This window comes from Cyphomyrmex costatus, unplaced genomic scaffold (assembly GCF_001594065.2).
Source record: "Cyphomyrmex costatus isolate MS0001 unplaced genomic scaffold, Ccosl1.0 scaffold826, whole genome shotgun sequence".
Classification (NCBI taxonomy): Eukaryota; Metazoa; Arthropoda; class Insecta; order Hymenoptera; family Formicidae; genus Cyphomyrmex; species Cyphomyrmex costatus.
Genome location: NW_017280404.1, coordinates 255,805 through 275,722, shown reverse-complemented (window position 1 = coordinate 275,722; position 19,918 = coordinate 255,805). Strand labels below are relative to the sequence as shown.

Sequence of the window (19,918 nt, the reverse complement as noted above, 5' to 3'; positions counted from 1 at the left end):
GATCCAAAATGGCGGACGGAAAGTGTTGCGAAATACATAAAAATTTAAAAATTTCAGCGAAATAAGGTAAATGGGGGTTACCGCGAACGTTGATGGTCGTTCAAAATAAAAAGAATCGCGCGCGTAGCGCTCTGTGAAGTTGGTACCCCTAAATGCGAATATTGGTAATATCATTATTGCATTCGTTTGTCCACTGTTTGTCCACGTTTGTCCACCCGTTATTTTCTTTGGTCCACCCCGCAAAAAAAGGTTATACATAAAAAAAAATTGTAACATCCCCAAGTGATAATTTTTCATAATTATGTACAGGTATCGTTTGTCCACAACGCGCACGTGATTGTCCATCCATTATTTTCATTTGTCCACCCTATTTTTATTATATTTTTCGTAATAATGTAAAATAATCACTTGGGGGTGTTACAATTTTTTTTTATGCATAACTTTTTTTTGGAGGGTGGACAAATGAAAATAACGGGTGGACAAACATGGACAAACAGTGGACAAACGAATGCAATAATGATTTTACCAATATTCGCATTTAACGTGCCAACTTCACAAAGCAGCTCTGTAAAGTTGGAATCTGTAAATGTGAATATTGGTAATATCATTATTACATTCGTTTGTCCACTGTTTGTCCACGTTTGTCCATCCGTTATTTTCATTGGTCCACCCTCCAAAAAAAAGTGCTGCACAAAAAAAAATTGTAACACCCCCAAGTGATTATTTTACACTATTACGAAAAATATAATAAACATAGGGTGGACAAACGAAAATAATGGGTGGACAAACGTGGATAAACAGTGGACAAACGAATGCAATAATGATTTTATCAAAATTCACATTTAGGGATGCTGACTTCTCAAAGCTGCTCTGAGAACTCGGCACACCTAAATGCGAATTTTGGTAAAATCATTATTGCATTTGTTTGTCCACTGTTTGTCCACCCGTTATTTTCATTTGTCCACCCTCCAAAAAAAAGTTATACACAAAAAAAATTGTAGTACCCCCAAGTGATTACTTTTCATTATTATGAAAAATATATTAATAATAGGGTGAACAAACGAAAATAATGGGTGGACAAACGAATGCAATAATGATTTTATCAAAATTCACATTTAGGGATGCTGACTTCTCAGAGCAGCTTTGAGAAGTCGGCACACCTAAATGCGAATTTTGGTAAAATCATTATTGCAGTCGTTTGTCCACTGTTTGTCCACGTTTGTCCACCCGTTATTTTCATTTGTCCACCCTCCAAAAAAAAGTTATACACAAAAAAAGATTGTAACATCCCCCAAGTGATTCTTTTTGGAGTTCGTATCGATTGCTTGAGAATTTATTTTACTAAATTAATGATTTTTTCGAAAAAATACGAATGAAAAATATCAAAAAAAACGAAGAACAACTGAATAAGATTAAAAGAAGACGAAAATCATCATCTTCATGACTATTTCAAGAAGCGGGGAAAAATAAAAAAATAAAAGAAATACGAAAATCAATAATTTAAAATGAAAACAGTTAATTAAAACTAACGGAAAAAAAGGAAAAAACAAATAATAATCTCATAAATTAGACAAATCCGAAAAAAATTTTAAGGATGTGTAAATGCTTAAATTTTTAAAAAAATTAAGTAAAGACAGAACCTACGTTGTAATTTTAGGGGAATTAACAAACCAGTTTGGTCTTTTCCAGATTTATTTGTGTATCCCCAATAATTTTGAATCGCGCGCATAGCGCGCGCAGAAAAAGGCTAGTAGTATAAAAAATAATCGACTTTTCCTCGATTAAAGTATTGTGGCTACGTCAAATACTTTCAAAATTAAAACAATTAAAAAAAAGTGTGTATCCCTTTTAGCTTAAAAAAGGATACATGCATGCTCAATTAATTGTAATCAGTAAGTCCTTTTACATTTGCAAAATCATAATTTGAAATTAAAATATTAAATATTTAATATTAAAAATGATTAAAGCTCGTCTTATAATTTTGTTCAGGAAAAGATCTACTTTGATAAGAAATTCCATGTTAGTAAAATTATTGTTGCGCGTATGCGCACATAAATTTTATTGTACAACGTCATCTATATGATATTCCTAATTTGCACATAGTCCGAATATTAAACTTAATTGTTTATAATTAAATGGATAAACATCAATGTTTTATTAAAAGTATTTTAATGTATGCAGGAATCGAAGCAAAAAGAGTATAAAAGAGGGATGTTTTATCATCAGCATCCACCAGAACTAAAATCTTATTTCATTATGGGTACTAAAGCTTTAGCAGATGAGATCGCAAATTGGCCAGAAGCGAAAAAGTAAGATTAGCATGATACATAAATAGTAGTATTTATTATTTTATTGTCTATTTAATGTTATATTAAGTAGGCAATATAACGTTTTATATGACACAAGATGATGAGATTTTAATATAAAAAGATCGAACATGTTAATCGTAAGCAAAAAATGGCAAATGCACCGTTTAGAGCATAATATTTCTCAACAAAATTAGAGAGGGTTCAAGAGTATAAATCTGACAATATAAATTATGCTCATATGAGCCAACACGAGGTGTTCAAGTAAAATAAAAATCGATCTATATTTATTAAAATCTATATATAATATTTATGTAAGTATTACATAATTTCACACCATTTTATGTTTATGTGAATTTTATTGGTAGATATTCGGAAAAAATTGCTAAACTCTCAGATCACATATACCAAATAGCAGAAGATGCTATCAAGGTCTCTGAAGATGAATTGAACGTTATTAATCACGGTGACTGTCACCTGAACAATATGTTGTTCAAATACGATGATAATGGCAAACCTATTGATCATATTTTTGTAAGTATCATCACATTATTTAACAGTTATAAAAAATTATATGCATTCCCCCTAAATAAAAATACTCCATTTATTATAATGGCGGTTTTATATTGTAATTTACAAGCATACTTCACAAATTAAATTCTGATTTTTATGAAATTTTGTTGAACATATAGTTCAGTTCCAATTACCTACATCTCTGAATTTTTATTATAGTTGAGTGCAATGATAAAAGAATAAGAAGAATTTTTCCATAAGAATAAACAAAAAATAGATATTATTCGGAGAGACACACTATATGGTATATTATAATGCATTCCAATTATTTACAATTTAGTTATCAAGACAAGCAAAGGTGGTAATAAAAGGAGACATTGTAAAATACAGTCTATAAATAATGCAATAAATTCATCTGTTTAATCGCATTCTGCTACTGCATCCGCTATCCATTTTTTCGTATATTATTTGCGTAAATTACTAACTTTGTTACTGCAACTTCCTAAACATAACATTTCTAAACATCTTATTTCCATAAATAGATTTTATTTTCAATCTATTTGTAGAGAACTCAAAAAATTGATTTCTTAAAAAAATTTATTTTTTTTTAATTACAGGTAGACTTTCAAATGTGCGTCTACACAACACCGGCACTCGATCTTCTTTATTTTCTCAATACAAGTCCTTCCTTGGATGTCATAGAAAACAAGAGAAATACTTTATTAAACGAATATCTCGACACCTTGTCGGCTACTATGAAGCAACTGAATTACAAGACGGAGCTACCCACCATGGAAGAATTGAAAGCTATCCTAAAGCGAAGGGCTAGCTATGGAATGGTAATATCTTTCACGATTTTACCACTCATGCTATGTAGTAAGAGTGAGTCAAAAGATTTGGATGAGATTATGGGCACGGGTACTTTTATAAGTCCAGGTCTACAGAGTGAGAGTTATAAAAAATTAATGATAAAGAGACTTCCATTGTATGACGAGTGGGGTTTACTAGGCTAATTCTATACATATATGTATATATATCGATATTTAATTAGAATTAGATGTTTGTAGTTAATACGTAACAAAAATAAATTATACATTATATATTAGAATATTTAATACATTAATTATAAATGTAGCTTTTCTGATGTATTGTTATCTATTATCACATAAATCTTCAAAATGGTCAAACAGATTTTAAAATAAATTCTTTCGTAACATTCTTTATCAAATTATTCTATTGACTTCTAATAGCCTATAGTTAAATCGTGCATAGTCTTATTATACAAACTATTCTAGTTTTGAATATCTATGCGACACATTTTCGCATGTATACTGGGTATTTTATGAAAACAAATGATAAAATGTGAAAAACAAATAGGAAAACCTGGGGCATAATACAATAAAACCACAAGGTATAATGGCGTATAGTCAATAACTTGTTATAGAAATGCTATCATGTAATGATAAAACTTATGTTTTTCTTATAGTATTATAGATACTCCAAAAAAATATTTTGTGTATAAAACTAAGTTGATTAATTTATTTCTAATATGTTTAAAACTTGTTTAAACCTTACGATAACCATATTACATGCCCTGGGTTCCCCTAGAAACAAAATTGCTATCGGGTTCGCTTAGTATATGCATAATAATTTTTTTATGGATATAATTGCGTTATTTTAAGTAAAACATTTGTTAATAAAAACAACAGTTTCAAGAAAAAATTATTACAAATTTGTTTGTGTGATTTAAGATTACAAGACAATGAGGTATAAGATTTGGTTATTAAAGATTAAAATAAACTATACGTTGTTAGTAGAATTTATGAAGATTATTTGTATATAATTTAATTTGTACCAGAAGGTTTGCGGATTATAGCCGTATCTTTCTTCATTCTTGATGCCGATGTTTCATAAACCATATTGTTCATTAAGGCGGGGATTGCACTGATACTAAGCTGCAACCCGGTATAATTGAAGATAATACCCGTGAAAGCTTCAAATACGTAATTACAATTTAATTTATCTTAAATAAAGATGGGCAAGTAGAACACAAGTCATTAGAATATCAAAATAATATCAAAACGATATTATTTTTCATTCAATAGCGATTAATTTTAACATTATCAGGAAACGCGGTAGCGTTTCCGGCCATGTTCAAAACTTGAGAGACGCTACAAGTCTCTTATCCCGAGCCACCAAAGTCCATTTTTGGGAGTTTTGATTATATTGTGTGATTTTATTGTTCTATTTAATCGGATAGTCTCATTATAATTAAACAGTAAACGAACTAAATAAACTGTTATTATAGGTATATGCAAACTTTATCAGCTTTGTGTCACAGCGCTTACGCGTGCTACTAAATAATTATTACGACATTCTATTAAATAGAATTGAAAGAAGATGATCAAAATAATTTAATGTTGTTAATCGTACCTAGTTAACAAAAAAATAAATTTATATTTGTTTTGACTTCTTATCGTTGCCTATAATATCGTTGGTTATAAAACCGATAAAAGATAAGATTAGTGTGTAATCTGATATAAAATACATTATTATCTGTATAATAAAGTTGTATTATATAATATCTTACATAAAAAAATATCCTTTGATTTTGGTGAGCTTTAAATATATAAAATTGTATTCTGAATAAAATATTATTAAAAAATTTTTTTTAACAAAATTGTCGCGTTATAATGAATCGACTTAGTTTAATTACAATTTTTCGTTAGTTCGTGAAACCGTTATTGTAAAATGGTTTAACAATTTATCTACTGAAGAAGATAAAGACTAATTATAGATAACATGACTTGCACGGATGTTGTAACATTTACTGTGCGATTTTTTTTTGATGGCGCGCGCGATGATGTCAATTAGTTTTCCTTTCTGAAAAACATCGCACATTCTATCGTCATTATTATCTGTTCCGTAGAATTAGTGTTTATTACGTGATTGAAGGACAAACCTGCATGAGTTTAATATTGACCACGTCTCAGATGTTATCCAAGACTCTGATGAAGATACAAAGCCTTTGAATAGATGAATATACTGACGTAGATATATAAAAGCCTGTAAATTCTGTTCTACGTGCATCATTTCGAAACTAACTTTACGAAACTGCACAGTGATCAAAGTAGGCATTTAAAAGAAATAACCGACTGAAATCAAAGACGAATAATTTCAGGTTAGTCATTTTAGTATGCATTGTTTATTATTAATATGAACTTTACTTCCTGTATTAGACGAAATTTCTTTCTCGCTTTTACGGTATATTACATACATATATATTTATTTTAATTTATCTAAGAGCATAAGTTAGTTACAGAAATAGACTTTATTTTATTTTCTTGATATTTACAAATCTTTTCGAGAAAATTTATAGGATAATATAAAAGTCATTTTATTTTACAGTTAAGAATTTTTCATTTAAGACTAAAATATTCTTTTGTCAACGATAAATATGATTGTCGATCCTATTTTATGGTAAATCGAGGAGTAATAGCATATTGAATCCAGAAATCTTTTCTGTAAATGTGTGTTACACAATCATTTTTATTGGAAAACTCTCACTGTATGTTAGTCAATTCCTTTTGCGCCCTTTTTTTGGAAACAATCGACTGGTCTCCAGTCGAAATAATATGAAATCTCCAGCGTACGACTACAGCCGTGTAGTTCTCGGGACCTGGTGACCGTGATAAAGACATCTGTTAGCATCGGTTGTTGTCTCAATGTCTATGTAATTCAGTGCCGGCATGAATCGTATTCTCAACAACAAAAGAGTTTCAATTTTAACATTACGAGTGTCTTTGAACTGATGATACAAGTCGGCACAAACGTAGTTTTATCTTTCTTGACATTCAGGAGTGCGTTCTAAAACTTTGACTCTGTTAACTCCAAGTATATTTTAGCCTTGTCCAACATTCAATAAACAAAAAAGACAAAATGATACTTGAGTTGATAAAGTTGAATTTTGGAACGCAACTCAGAGAATGACAAAAATAGAACGACACTTGTGTCGACTTGTGTCATTAGACGGAAAGCATCCTACTCGCAAACGTTACGAACAAGTGTAACACTGTAAACGTCAATTAAAAGTAATATATGAATAAAATAGTTATAATTTTACAATTAACAAAGTAACTGTTATATAACTCACGTATTTTATATTATATTATATTACTGTGAAAATTCGTTTGTGTTTTGTAACTCGGTGAGAAAAGAACAGGATTTTCCAAGAAAATTTTCCAATTCCAATTCCATTTTCAGAAATGGACCTAGAAACATTGACATGGCTAAATATAAGCTTCGTGGAGAAGATTCTACGAAAGTCAGAAAACGACAATTCGATTCAAGTGATGGATATATCTTCGAAACAGGCCACGGTCAAGGGTGACAATTACACTAGCGACATGATTAGGGTTACTGTTGAATATTCGCGCGGTTCTAAGATTAAAGAAATAAAATCAATTATCATCAAACTTTCGCCCGTACTTGAAGGTATCCGACAAAAAATGGTAAGTTATTTTAATGTTTACATATAATGTTCTTAATATATAATAAAAAGAGAAGAAGTAGAGAGAGAGAGAGAGAGAGAGAGAGAGAGAGAGAACTATATGGCAAATTTTATTATTTTGAAATACATTCCTATTCAATAAAAAGATTAGGATTATTATTTGAATAATCAGATTAAAATAGAATTACCTTAATAAACTAAGTTTTAGAGAATGTAAGTTTCTTTGTATTTTAATAAAACCTTATTTATTTGTTTCAAAGAAATCTTGTTAGATCTTTACATCATAAATGATTGTATGCTTGTTAGATTCAAGAATTTTGCTTGTTTATTTTTAAATAAATTTGTCACAGGTCGTAGAAGGAGGTCTCTTTGAAACTGAGATGTCGATGATGTCAGATACTTTAGATAAAATGAATAAATTGTTAGAGCCAAAGCACCGTTTGAGCGGGAAAATGCTCCATATTCAAAATGAAAATCCAACACTTCTGGTGATCGAAGATCTCGCATCTCTCGGCTTTCGAATGGCCGATCGGATGTCTGGTCTTGACTTAGATCATTCCATATTAGCACTTCGCGCACTTGCCAGATTTCATGCAGCTTCCGTAGCCTTATGCGAGAAGGTAAATCACCACGCGTAACTTATTATAATCAGTCGCAATATGTCGTTTCACTTATTAATAATTCGGAACGTTATTAATGTCACGAATGGAAAGATCATTCAGAACTTAAATTTACGCGTTAAAATAAAAATTTCTTAATTTTAAATAAAAAAATTCCATATAAAATCAGTGCAACATCATTTCACTTCTAAACGTCGAAAAAATTGTTGAATTTTAAGATCACGTGTGACATTTTATATTATCTTACCGAGAAGTAATTTATAATTATAATACAAAATACAAAAATTTCATTTTAATAATGTATTAAATTTAAAAGGTTGCGCTTTTTGTCATATAAGATTTTCTATTTTTTGAGAAGTAATATACTTTGCTGCGTTCATTTAGTGGTAGTGACGTTGGTAAGCAATTTCAAAATTTCTTAAGTGTCGTAAAAACGTCTAAAAAGTGTTTTATCCTTGAAAAAGACGTCCAAAATGTAAAAAATATCTTTAAGACTATAGTAGGTCTATTGTATAACATTTTAACAACAAATTTCTAGCTGGACGTATCGTTGTGTAGGTATATTACGTAGTGAAGAAATTGTATAATGACAGGATAACGATACCGAACGATTGTTAGTCAAAAGTTACAAAACAGGCTTAAAGAGACACGCTATAACGCATAAGGCCCCTTTGTGCAAAAAAATTTCGTTGCTTTCCTATATGTTTTTATTTAGCAATCTTTTAAATAAATTTTTTAATATACTTTTTAAAATTTTTAGAGAGAATGCATTTTCCTAATTTGTGTTTATAGTGCCGAAATAGCAAATCCTTCCATCTTCATTCAGTATTGGCACAAAAGTGAAAGATTTTATGGCATTGAATAGAAGATTAATCAGTACAGCCAAGGAGAAGAAATAGAATCAATATAAAATTACATAAAGATGTTATAATATAAATTACATAAAGATGTTATAAAAAAAATTATAATGAATGTTATTTAAGCTGTTTCCTAACTTTTTTTAAAAAAGGTCTTCTTGAGATTTGTAAAGACATTAGTAATATATTAAAATTATTCCCAGATCTTTATATAGCTTAAATATGTATTTGATGTTCCAAATTAATTTCTTGTCCACATTTTACAAATCTAATTATTTAACGTTATATATAAATGAATACATAAAAAATTTTAATAAAAATGTTTTAATATTTAGGAACCAAATCAAAAAAAGATGTATACGAAAGGAATATTTAGTAACCAGTATCCGTTAGAACAGAGAGATGTTTTTATTGATAGTACTATAGTTTTAGCAGACGAAGTTGCGAAATGGCCAGGAATGAAAAAGTAAGAGTTACATAAATGAAAATATTTATTGCTTTACTTTTTAGTTTTTAAGATATTTTATTATACATGGCACAAAAAATTAATTATTTAATTTGAAGAAACAGAACATGTTAAAAATAAAATTGCAATTATAAGAACAAATTACATTGTTTTGATTAGTATTTATATTATTTTTACATGCTTGTTTCACATAAATACATATATTTTAATTTTATTGCTGTAGATACTCGGAAAAAATTGCTAAACTCGCCGATCACATGTATCAAATAGGTTTTGATGCAAGCAAGTTGTGCGAGGACGAATTTAACGTTATTAATCATGGTGATTGTCATGTAAACAATATGTTATTCAAATATGACAATAATGGCAAACCTATTGATCATATTTTTGTAAGTACTGCACGTCATAAGAATCATGTACTTCCTCCAAATATAAGTGTTCGATACTTTTACATTTACTTTATTAAAATTATAGCTTTATATTGCGATTAAGAATGAAGATTAAATAAAACCATTCGTGAAATTTTTATTATACAGGGTGAGGCACCTAAAACAGACCATCTAAGTAACTCGCTTATTTTTAATGATGTGAAAAAATATTTCAGGTGAAAGTAAAACGCTATTGAGGGGGACGTATTTCAGTCATATTGTTTTTTGTCTGGGTGGAGACACTAAAAAGACATTAAGTTTTTAAGTAAAATCATACTTTTTTTACATAGTATAATTTTTTTAATAATGTTGCATACAAATGTACGAAGGTACAGAATAAGAAACCAATAGTTTACAAGATATTTTATACATTATTCTGACATATGTTGACATAAAATATTAAATATCTTGTAAAATATTGATTTTTTGATAATCGTATCTTAATATTTAATATTTAATACTTAATAAGATGAATCAATTGGTGTAAAGATAACATATCGAGTTTCACAAGGCTTCTCACCTCAAGTGCTCTAAAAGAAGTCATTGAACCTGTCACTAAGTAATTGCGTAATTGTTCTGAAATACTGTGCGCCAGAGAGCATGCCATTCCTTTATTTTTATTTTAATTAATCAAATTTCTTACGTAATTAATTCACGCGATGGATGAAACCAACTACTCAGCCACGGAATTGACAGAGGGGATGATTCGTATGAATGGAACAAAGTCTCTTTTTCCTTTGCGTGCGTGCGTGCGTGCGTGATGCACACATTTTATCTTCAACATAATTGCCAACATGAAAGATTGACGGACGAAAAAATTTTTTTGATTGCAGGTAGACTTTCAAATATGCGTTTATGGATCGCCGGTAATCGATCTTCTTTATTTCCTCAATTCAAGTCTTTCTCCCGATGTCATTGAAAACAAAAGACATATTCTATTAAATGAATACGTTGACACCTTATCGGCGACTATGAAACAACTGAACTGTAAGACTCATCCGCTCAATATAGAGGAATTGAAAGCTACGCTAAAGCGAAGGGCCAGCTTTGGAATGATAACATCCTTCGTCATTTTACCGTTTATGCTGTGCGATAAGGCTGAAGCAGTAGATTTGGATGAAATGTTCAGCAATGGTACTTATACAAATCCAGGTTTAAAGAATAAGAGTTTTAAAAAAATGTTGACGAAAAGATTGCCACTATATAATGAATGGGGTTTACTGGATTTATAATCTACTTTATATCTAGTATACATACTTTATATTTAGTAATAGAAAATGGAAGAGAAATATTTAGAAATTTATGAGAGAAAAGTAAAAATATCAGATGTAAATAGTTATAATATAATAATAATACATATGATAAAATTTATAACAACAGACGAAAAATATTTATGTGCCTTTTTAAAAAGAGGTGTTTTTTAAACAAATAATCGTGGAATTGTATATAATAACATATTTTTGGTACAAAAAATTTAAAATTAATTTTTTACAATGATTTAATTTTTGACTCATTAAAATTTTAAAATAAATCGTGATTTTTTAATATTTTATCAATATATTAGAAATAACGGTATATATAAATAAATCTACGTACATACGTTTTGTTTCATTATAAAGATACTGCTTAATTTAACCTATATTAACAAAGAAAATGATTTTTGAAAATGTTATCAAAACAGAAATGTATATATTATTCTATAGCACCAATGTAAAAATAATGTACAAATTAATTAAGATACGAAATAAAGTATTCTAATTGTACATATTAAAATAAAATGCGCATAAGAAAAGTTGAAAAATATTACAAAATAATAAGCAAAATGAAATAACTGGACCCTATATAATGATCTATGTAAGTTTTGAAATTTTTTATTATTTTTACTTATCTTAAAATATTGCAAATTGTTGGACAAAAAGTAAACATTCCTAAACATTTAATTTTACTGACCATCAGTTAAATTTAATTGTATTCTGGTTTCTTATATGTAATACTACGCTATTTACAATTATTATAATTGATTATTATTATTGATTAAGATAATTATTAATAGCAATTTTTTAATATTAAATTTATTTTAATATTGAATTTGATTTGAACTGTAGCAAGTGCTGCATTTGCTTTTCCAGCGATAACTTCTTCCTTCCATTCCTTAAGCGTATAATTGTAAGGATATCTATAACAGTAGAGGTTATTTTAAATGATGTTAAACGATTCATAAAATAAAACAAAGATATATACAATGATCAAGTAAAATTAATCTGTAGGAATGGAATACTTGATACATATTTTACAAAACTTTATCTACATTTTTATTTCAAATAACAGCATAATTGGCGCGTGGTTTTGGTATTTGTTCTCATGCAGCGTATTGTGTTTATACACATTCGGCGCGGCGTGTTACATTCAACTCAATTCAACTTTGAACTCTCTTTCTGATAAATCAGTGCCACTCCGAATATCTTCAGTATTTTTCTTTAGTGTTGCATTTGCGATAAATGCTAGATAATACGAAACGTCGTATTTTATACAATGGTTCACTGTACACAATTATTAGCTCGTACAATTGTTAGCTGATTTCATAAATAAATCGATAAATTTTTCTTTCGTTTGAATATAAATCTCGATTATACTTTGAACACAAAATCATATGAATTACAAATAAAATTAGCTTTAATGAAATCCTTGTGTAAATAACGGAATTTATGCGATTCCACATAGTTAATGCACTTTACGTAAATCCTAATAATAATAATTAATTTTCGTTTTTGTACATGTTTGACGATATTGATGAGTAATATATGAAAATTAAGTGTATTTTTGCGATTATATCTGCTGGAAATACCTAACAATAAGCCGCGGGTGACGGTAACATAAATCAAAAAATTATTTTTTCTTTTTATATCTAGTTTGATTAATCGAAATCGTATCTTACAGAAATTATAATAAAAGGTTCATCTTTTCTGTCTGTCTTGAATTTATTTTGTTGCAGTGATGACGAATTGACGCTTGTTTAATGTATTTGTTCTTAAAAGTGAAACATGAAATATTGTGTATTGCATTTCAGATGTCTTCTCTTTCATAAGTAACGACCTTTTGACGACATAAGAAGACCCTGTACTCCAAGGATATACATTATACTCGAAAAGAACAATTTTCTTTTAGATTTATTTAAATGATGTGTATAGAAAAATTTTTAGATTCTTGAGCAAAATCATAACCTTAAGTATAAAAATCTAATGATGATGATGCTAACGTACTCTCGTTGACAGTTTAAATGAACAATCAAACATCGCACGTTTCCCTCGAAAGTGTCGTTATAATTATAAATATTGTATTAATGAAGTATGGTATTTATGACTCTCGATATTCGATTGAAAAATTAATTCAAGGCGGCGGGATCATATCTTTGACGTAGATCCGACAATGAGGCATTGTTGAATGGCCACGGACATTGCAATGTCGGCATTCATCGTGTGTCTTGTATACTAGTCGACTATAACTTGTCGACTCTAATATATTTATGGTCTTCATTTTTAAATTATTCTAAGTAATGCTTTAATAAGCTGATATAGCTCTGTGATTGACTTATAACATCTTGAGAATGAGAGATAGAGAGAGAGAGAGAGAGAGTTGAAAAACGTTTGTTGCACATCAGATTGATGACGAAGTAAATTATTAAATTTTTTAAATATTTACATCTTAAATTGCATTTTAAAGTTGTTTACAAATATTATTTAGAAATCTTATTTTGACAAAACTATTGCATTATAGTGAATTTTTTTAGTGCAACTGCAAAATTGTTCACCAGTTCATGCTGCCACATAGGAATTTTATTACAATTTGCCTATCGGTGAGGATAAAGACTAAACAAAGGTAACGATGACTTGCATAAGTATAACGTTTACTGTGCAATTTTTTATGGAACAGCGACGTTTATTAATTTTTTGCAACGGAAAATATTGTACCTGTTATCGCTTATCATTGTTCTGTAGATATAGGGCTTATTGCTTGATTGAAGAACAAACTTGCCTGAGTTTAATGTTGACCAAGTCTTAGTTATTCAAGAATTTAATGAAGATGCAAAGCATGTGATGAATGAATATATGAATATAACGATGTACATATAAAGCCTATAAATTCTGTTCTGTGTGCATCATTTTGAAGCTGACTTTGTGGAATAGCACAGTAAAATTATTTAAGAAAAATAAACGACTAAAAACGAATAATGTCAGGTTAGTCACTTTAATGTATTGATTTTTATCAATACGTTATGTGTTTTCTTTTTCTGCATTAGACTGCATTAGGACTTTTTAGCTTTCACAAAATATTAAACATATATACGAGATAATTGATACACGGGGTATGCTAATAAATTTAAAATTACTGGAAAATAACAAATAATAATCGGTAATATATAATAATATTTCATAAAAAATATTGAATTTTGCAAAAACATTAGTACTCAATGTGACAACTAAATTTTCTGATTGAAATAATTATAATATCACACTTGTTTCATCATTAACATAAGTATTTTTAACTTTAGCTCAAGTACCGAAAAACTGGAACAGCGGAGGTATAGCCGAAAAATAAAGAAATTATTAATTCTGTTGCAATTAAGTTACTACAAAAAATTGTTTTTGTAACTCAGTGAGGACATAATTTTTTGAGAAAAATCTCCAATAACAATTCCATTTTCAGAAATGACCTTAGAAATACCGACATGGTTAAATCTATGCTTTGTGGAGAAGATTCTGCGAAAGTCAGAAAATGATAATTCGATTCAGGTGTTGGATATATCTTTGAAATCAGCCACGATGAAGGGTGATGGCTATACTAGCGATATAATTAGGATTATTGCTGAATATTCGAGCGGCTCTGAGATCAAAGAGAAAAAATCAATTATCATAAAACTTTCGCCTGTACTTGAAAGTAATCGAAAGAAATTGGTAAGTTATAATAATTTAATATGTACATATAATATAAAAAAAGAAAAACAGTGAAAAAGGTAGAGAAATAACTGTGGCAAATTATATTATTTTAGAGTGCATTTCTATTCAATAGAAATATTAGAACAATTATTTTAAAACAATTATAGTGATTAAAATGAAATCATCTTTATAAGTCAACTTTACAAACCAATGTATATTACCTAATATGTATTTTACAGCAAACGTTCGTCATTTTTCAAGACAAATATTGTTTAGTTAATAATTACGTGTTTTTGGATTAAAGGATTATATATCTTAAATAAACTTGTTACAGGTTACACAAGCAGATCTCTTTCGCATCGAGATGTTGATGATGTCGGATACTTTGCATAAAATGAATAAGTTACTAGGGCCGAAGCACCGCTTGAGTGGGAAGATCCTCTATATGCAAAATGAAAATCCAATACTTCTGGTGATCGAAGATCTCGTGGCTCTTGGCTATCAAATGGCCGATTGTTTGTCTGGTCTTGACTTAGATCATTCTATATTAACACTTCGTGCACTTGCCAGATTTCACGCAGCTTCCGTAGCTTTATACGAGCAGGTAAATCTTCATATCATCACATTTTTGTGTTAATTTTAACATTTTTGCATGTCTCAGAAAGTTGTCTTTAAGTTAAAATTAATATTTGGTTGTTTAGATGTAAAAACTTTTATTTTGCCATCTTTTACTATAAACAATCTTTACTAATAAAATACTTTTTAATATACATATCTTTAAAAATTTTTTAATTTTATTATTTAAAGAGAATATAAATTTTCAATTTGTTCTGGTACTGAAGTGTGGTTCAGAATATACTTTTGAACGCATTATACGATTTTAGTATGTTTAGAAATAACCAACTATCTGATCTAAAAAATAATTTTAAATTTTGTAATATGAATTTTTCAAATTAATATATGCTATTTTTATTTGAAATAAATATTCGTATAAAGGTCTCTCTCTCTCTCCCTCTCTCTCCCTCTCTCTCTCTCAGGAATGAAACATTTATTTTTAAAACTTAATTTGTCATACTCGTTTGTTCATACACTTTTGCTCAGTGCAGTGTATATATAACTTGCACACCTGCTTGGCGCGGAGCTAGTAGAAATCTGCTTAAAAATGTTTAAAAACGTCTCTTGTAAAATATCTTCGGTACGCTGTCTAAGCTGGCTCTCTAACTATTTTTCCAGAAAGAGATATGTTATAAATTCGTAAGGAAATTGTACATTAAAATTATTGTGTAGATTTCTTGTGTAGCTTATTGATCTATTCAATACAATAATCCAAATTTCCTGTCTCCATTACAATACTATAATTTATTAACTTTATAATCAAATAGTTAAATAAATTAAAACATTTCTTAATAAAAATATTTTAATATTTCAGGATCCGAAGCAAAAAGAAATGTATTTCAAAGGATTGTTTCATAATCAGCACCCGTCAGAGCTAAAATCTTTCTTCACTTTAAGTACTAAAGCTGTAGCAGATGAAATTAAGAACTGGCCAGAAGTGAAAAAGTAAGATTTACGTAAATATTTATTATTTTACTTTTTAATTAATGTCCATGACATTTTATGATACATTTTATAATACAAGGTAACTATTTAATATGAAGAAAACAAAGATGAAAAAAGTTGCAAATATAAGTATAAATTGCATTTTTTATATAATGCAAATATTTATATTATCATTACATAATTTTTTAACATATAATTTTACATTTTGGTTTTTATTATTGTAGGTACTCGGAAAAAATTGCTAAACTTTCTGATCATATGTATAAAATAGGAGTAAATGCAAGCAAGGTCTATGAGAATGAATTTAATGTTATTAATCATGGCGATTGTCACGCAAAGAATATGTTATTCAAATATGACAATAATAGCAAACCTACTGATCAGATTTTTGTAAGTACAATACGTCATAAAAAAATCATATACTTCTTCTAAACAAGAGTGTCCATTAATTTATTATAATACCTTTATATTCCTACTATAATAAAGAATTAAGACTGAATAAAATCGTTCGTGAAATTCTGAGTCTGTACTTATATGAGACGCGATTATTTATGTTGTTGAAATGGTAAATTTGTTTTAAAAATATATCTTTTATTTTTACAAATGCAAATTTTATCATAAACACAATTATCATAATTTAATCACTTTGCACCAATTATCTACATGTCTAAATTTTTATTATAATTTTCATAATTAAATAATTATGGTGTAAATTTGCATAATGATAAATTAAGTAAATGATTAATGTTTAATTGTATAAAAAACAAAAAAATATTGTACATGATATCGCAATTTAATTATCCGCAATTTTAACTCAAACAATTAAGACAAATAAACGCTGATGATACGGTATATTTGAGAATGGAATGTATTTTGAATAAATGCAATGTATATCTATTATAGTTTATTCGTATATTTATCAGATACATATGTATATTCGTCTGCTCGGGTAATCTATGTAAACAATGAACTTTATTGTCGCGGCTTCCTAAATATGATGTCTTATCCCCCCCTTTGTATGTGTACGCGTGCGTATGTGTATATATGATTGACAAATATTATTTCTAATAAAATTAACCTAAAAGATTCATGAACCAAAAATATTTATTTTATTGCAGGTAGACTTTCAAATGTGCATCTACGCATCGCCGGCACTTGATCTTATTTATTTTCTTAATTCAAGTATTTCCTTCGATGTCATGGAAAACAAGTTAGATATTTTATTAAATGAATACCTTAGCACCTTGTCAACGACTATGAAGCAATTGAACTGCAAGACGCAGCCGCCTACCATGAAAGAACTGAAGGTTGCTTTAAAACGAATAGCTAGTTTTGAAATGCTGACATCCTTTACCATTTTACCGTTTATACTATGCCCTAAGACTGACGCGACGGATTTGAATGAAGTATTGAACACTGGTATAAGTCCAGGTTTAAAAAGTGAAAATTGTAAAAAGATATTAATGAAAAGATTGCCACTGTATGACGAATTGGGTTTTTTGGATCTTTAATGTATATGGTACTTCACATTTAGGGATGGAAATTAAAATAGTAAACAAATTGAAATGTAGAAAATAAAAATATTATATATCAATGATTATAAGAAATACATTAGAGTTAATAATAATAGAAGAAAAATATTCATATATGTTAGCAACAAAACTATAATTTACAATTTTTTTTGTCGTTTTTAGCATAAAATTGATCGGTTTGTATTGCATTATTATTTATAAACGAATGAAAGTATAATGTGTCCATACTTCTTAAATAACTCTCTTTCATATTTCTTAATTTATGTTTTAATATTATATATCTTTATGCGTTTCTACATATAGCTTATTTAACTCTTGATTATGGACTGTAAATAAGTAAAATATGCTAGTTCATATTGTATCACATTATTTAACTACTTGTAACATTTTCTCCTATAAAAAGTGGCATCTTATCCGTATGGTATACATATAGGGGTAAGATGCCGCTTTTGCAACGTGTGAATTTTTTCCAATAATACGGAATATTATTACGTTTATTTGTTAACTTGTATAAATAAAGAAAGGTTTCTAGAAAATAACGAATACTTTTTTGTGCAGTCGATTAATTTAATAACGTTAAGGAGTTTTTCAAAAATAAAGGCTTTATATATAAATGGCGTCTTCCACCGAATTATCTTACGTATAACGTATATATGTGTTTTATAATTGAGCCTGCCTCGCCTGATACAAAAAATACATTATTATTTGTATAATAAAATCTTACTATATCTTGCAAGAAAGGCACTCTCCTTTTAGTAAAGTTCGCATCTGAACTTGCTGTGTTCTAAATAAAAAAGATCATTTAGAAATTTTATGCTGACAAATATACTGATGCGTTATGGTGATTCATCTTGGAGCAATTAAGTACAATTTTTTATTTGTTCCTGATGCTATTATTGTGGAATGGTTGCACGATTTGTCTATTGAGGAAGATGGAGACTAATCATAGAAAACGATGACTTGCACATATGTGGTATCTCGTCACGTTTACTGTGCGATTTTTTTCTTGGGGGCCAGACGATGTTTATTTTCTGCACCGGAAGACATTGCACGTGCTATTAGACATTGCACGTTGCTCTGTATAGATTATTATTTATTATTTGGTTAATTAAGAATACCCCATTTATATCAAATCTCGGTAAAAATATACTCAATCGGCGCAGTTACGCGTATAAAAATAAAAATTTGAGAAGAAAAAAGCGTCGTTTTGCCGTGAAATAATAATCATTAAAATTGAAAATTATTAAGGATAGACAATTGTCACAGCTAAGCCACACGAAATACTACGATGCGAGCATACGTTTGTGGTCGCATTCTCTATGGCTACATATGCATGAGTTTAGATATTTTTCACCGTGTTTTAGATATTTGTCTGCTTTAAAAACACAAATCCTTGGCTTTAAATCACAAATTCTCTGGTTTAGAAACAATTCTAATTAATATCTCGATTTATATGGCATTGCGACGGTTTTTCTTGTCAACTTTATTTTTACACAAAAACGTATCGATTGAATATACTTTTATCGAAATTGAAAGTAAATGGGATAGCTTTAACACTTTTAACATTTAAATCAATACAATAAGCCTGTAATAAATGAATAGATGAATGTACCGACATAGTAGATATAATGTCCGTTAATACCGTTCTGCATTATCATTTTAAAGCTGATATTATGAAACGAGACAGTGACGTAAGCACTTAAGAGAAATAAATGACTGAAATCGCAAACGAATAACTACAGGTTAGTCACTTTTTAGTGTATCGTTTATTATCAATACTTTAAAACACATATATCTTACTTCAAATTTTATAAAGTTTAGCTACAGAAAACATAATCTTTTTTTGTTCTCTTGACATTGAAATTTAGTTGAAGTTAACTGAGGAAAATTTTAAATAAAGTCCTTAACACATCGAAACATCATATTTCATAGTGAATTCGTTGTTATATATTGCAATTAAAAAATATGAGATCTTGAGAAAAGAAGAATTTATTTGCAAACATTGCGTAACTCGTAAATGTTACGAATGAGTATATGCCTACAGTGTACTGGACATGATGGGTGATGATCAGCGACGAGCGATAGCCAACTTTGCTATTCATCGTCACGTGCAAAGCAATTTATCGTCGCTTATTACGTTTACACAGTAAACATTAAGTATATTTCCAGTTTACACAGAAACATCAATTAAA

At 28.8% G+C, this 19,918-nt stretch overlaps 2 protein-coding genes across 2 annotated transcripts; both read left to right on the top strand.

The window, feature by feature from the left end:
- The first annotated feature begins 2,211 nt into the window (after positions 1-2,211).
- On the top strand, positions 2,212-3,832 carry LOC108781510 (uncharacterized). The gene is made up of 3 exons (XM_018549484.1): positions 2,212-2,309; positions 2,675-2,840; positions 3,437-3,832. Exons 1-3 carry the CDS (start codon positions 2,212-2,214, stop codon positions 3,830-3,832), a joined length of 660 nt encoding a protein of 219 aa, XP_018404986.1.
- A 2,087-nt stretch (positions 3,833-5,919) lies between these two features.
- On the top strand, positions 5,920-17,740 carry LOC108781509 (uncharacterized). Its single transcript, XM_018549482.1, has 12 exons — positions 5,920-6,000; positions 7,083-7,330; positions 7,680-7,949; positions 9,142-9,272; positions 9,496-9,661; positions 10,534-10,915; positions 14,250-14,279; positions 14,405-14,652; positions 14,969-15,238; positions 16,064-16,194; positions 16,419-16,584; positions 17,313-17,740. Exons 2-12 carry the CDS (start codon positions 7,085-7,087, stop codon positions 17,703-17,705), a joined length of 2,433 nt encoding a protein of 810 aa, XP_018404984.1. The 5' UTR covers positions 5,920-6,000; positions 7,083-7,084; the 3' UTR covers positions 17,706-17,740.
- Positions 17,741-19,918: the final 2,178 nt, after the last annotated feature.

What these genes read in the sequence shown, in the direction of transcription:
- LOC108781510 (XM_018549484.1), top strand. Translation starts at nt 2,212, where the DNA reads ATGTTTTATCATCAGCATCCACCAGAACTAAAATCTTATTTCATTATG. An exon ending in AATTGGCCAGAAGCGAAAAA is followed by an intron (nt 2,310 to 2,674) that starts GTAAGATTAGCA and finishes TTTTATTGGTAG; the next exon opens with ATATTCGGAAAAAATTGCTA. An exon ending in AACCTATTGATCATATTTTT is followed by an intron (nt 2,841 to 3,436) that starts GTAAGTATCATC and finishes TTTTAATTACAG; the next exon opens with GTAGACTTTCAAATGTGCGT.
- LOC108781509 (XM_018549482.1), top strand. Translation starts at nt 7,085, where the DNA reads ATGGACCTAGAAACATTGACATGGCTAAATATAAGCTTCGTGGAGAAG. An exon ending in AAATGGCCAGGAATGAAAAA is followed by an intron (nt 9,273 to 9,495) that starts GTAAGAGTTACA and finishes TTATTGCTGTAG; the next exon opens with ATACTCGGAAAAAATTGCTA. An exon ending in AAAGTAATCGAAAGAAATTG is followed by an intron (nt 14,653 to 14,968) that starts GTAAGTTATAAT and finishes AACTTGTTACAG; the next exon opens with GTTACACAAGCAGATCTCTT.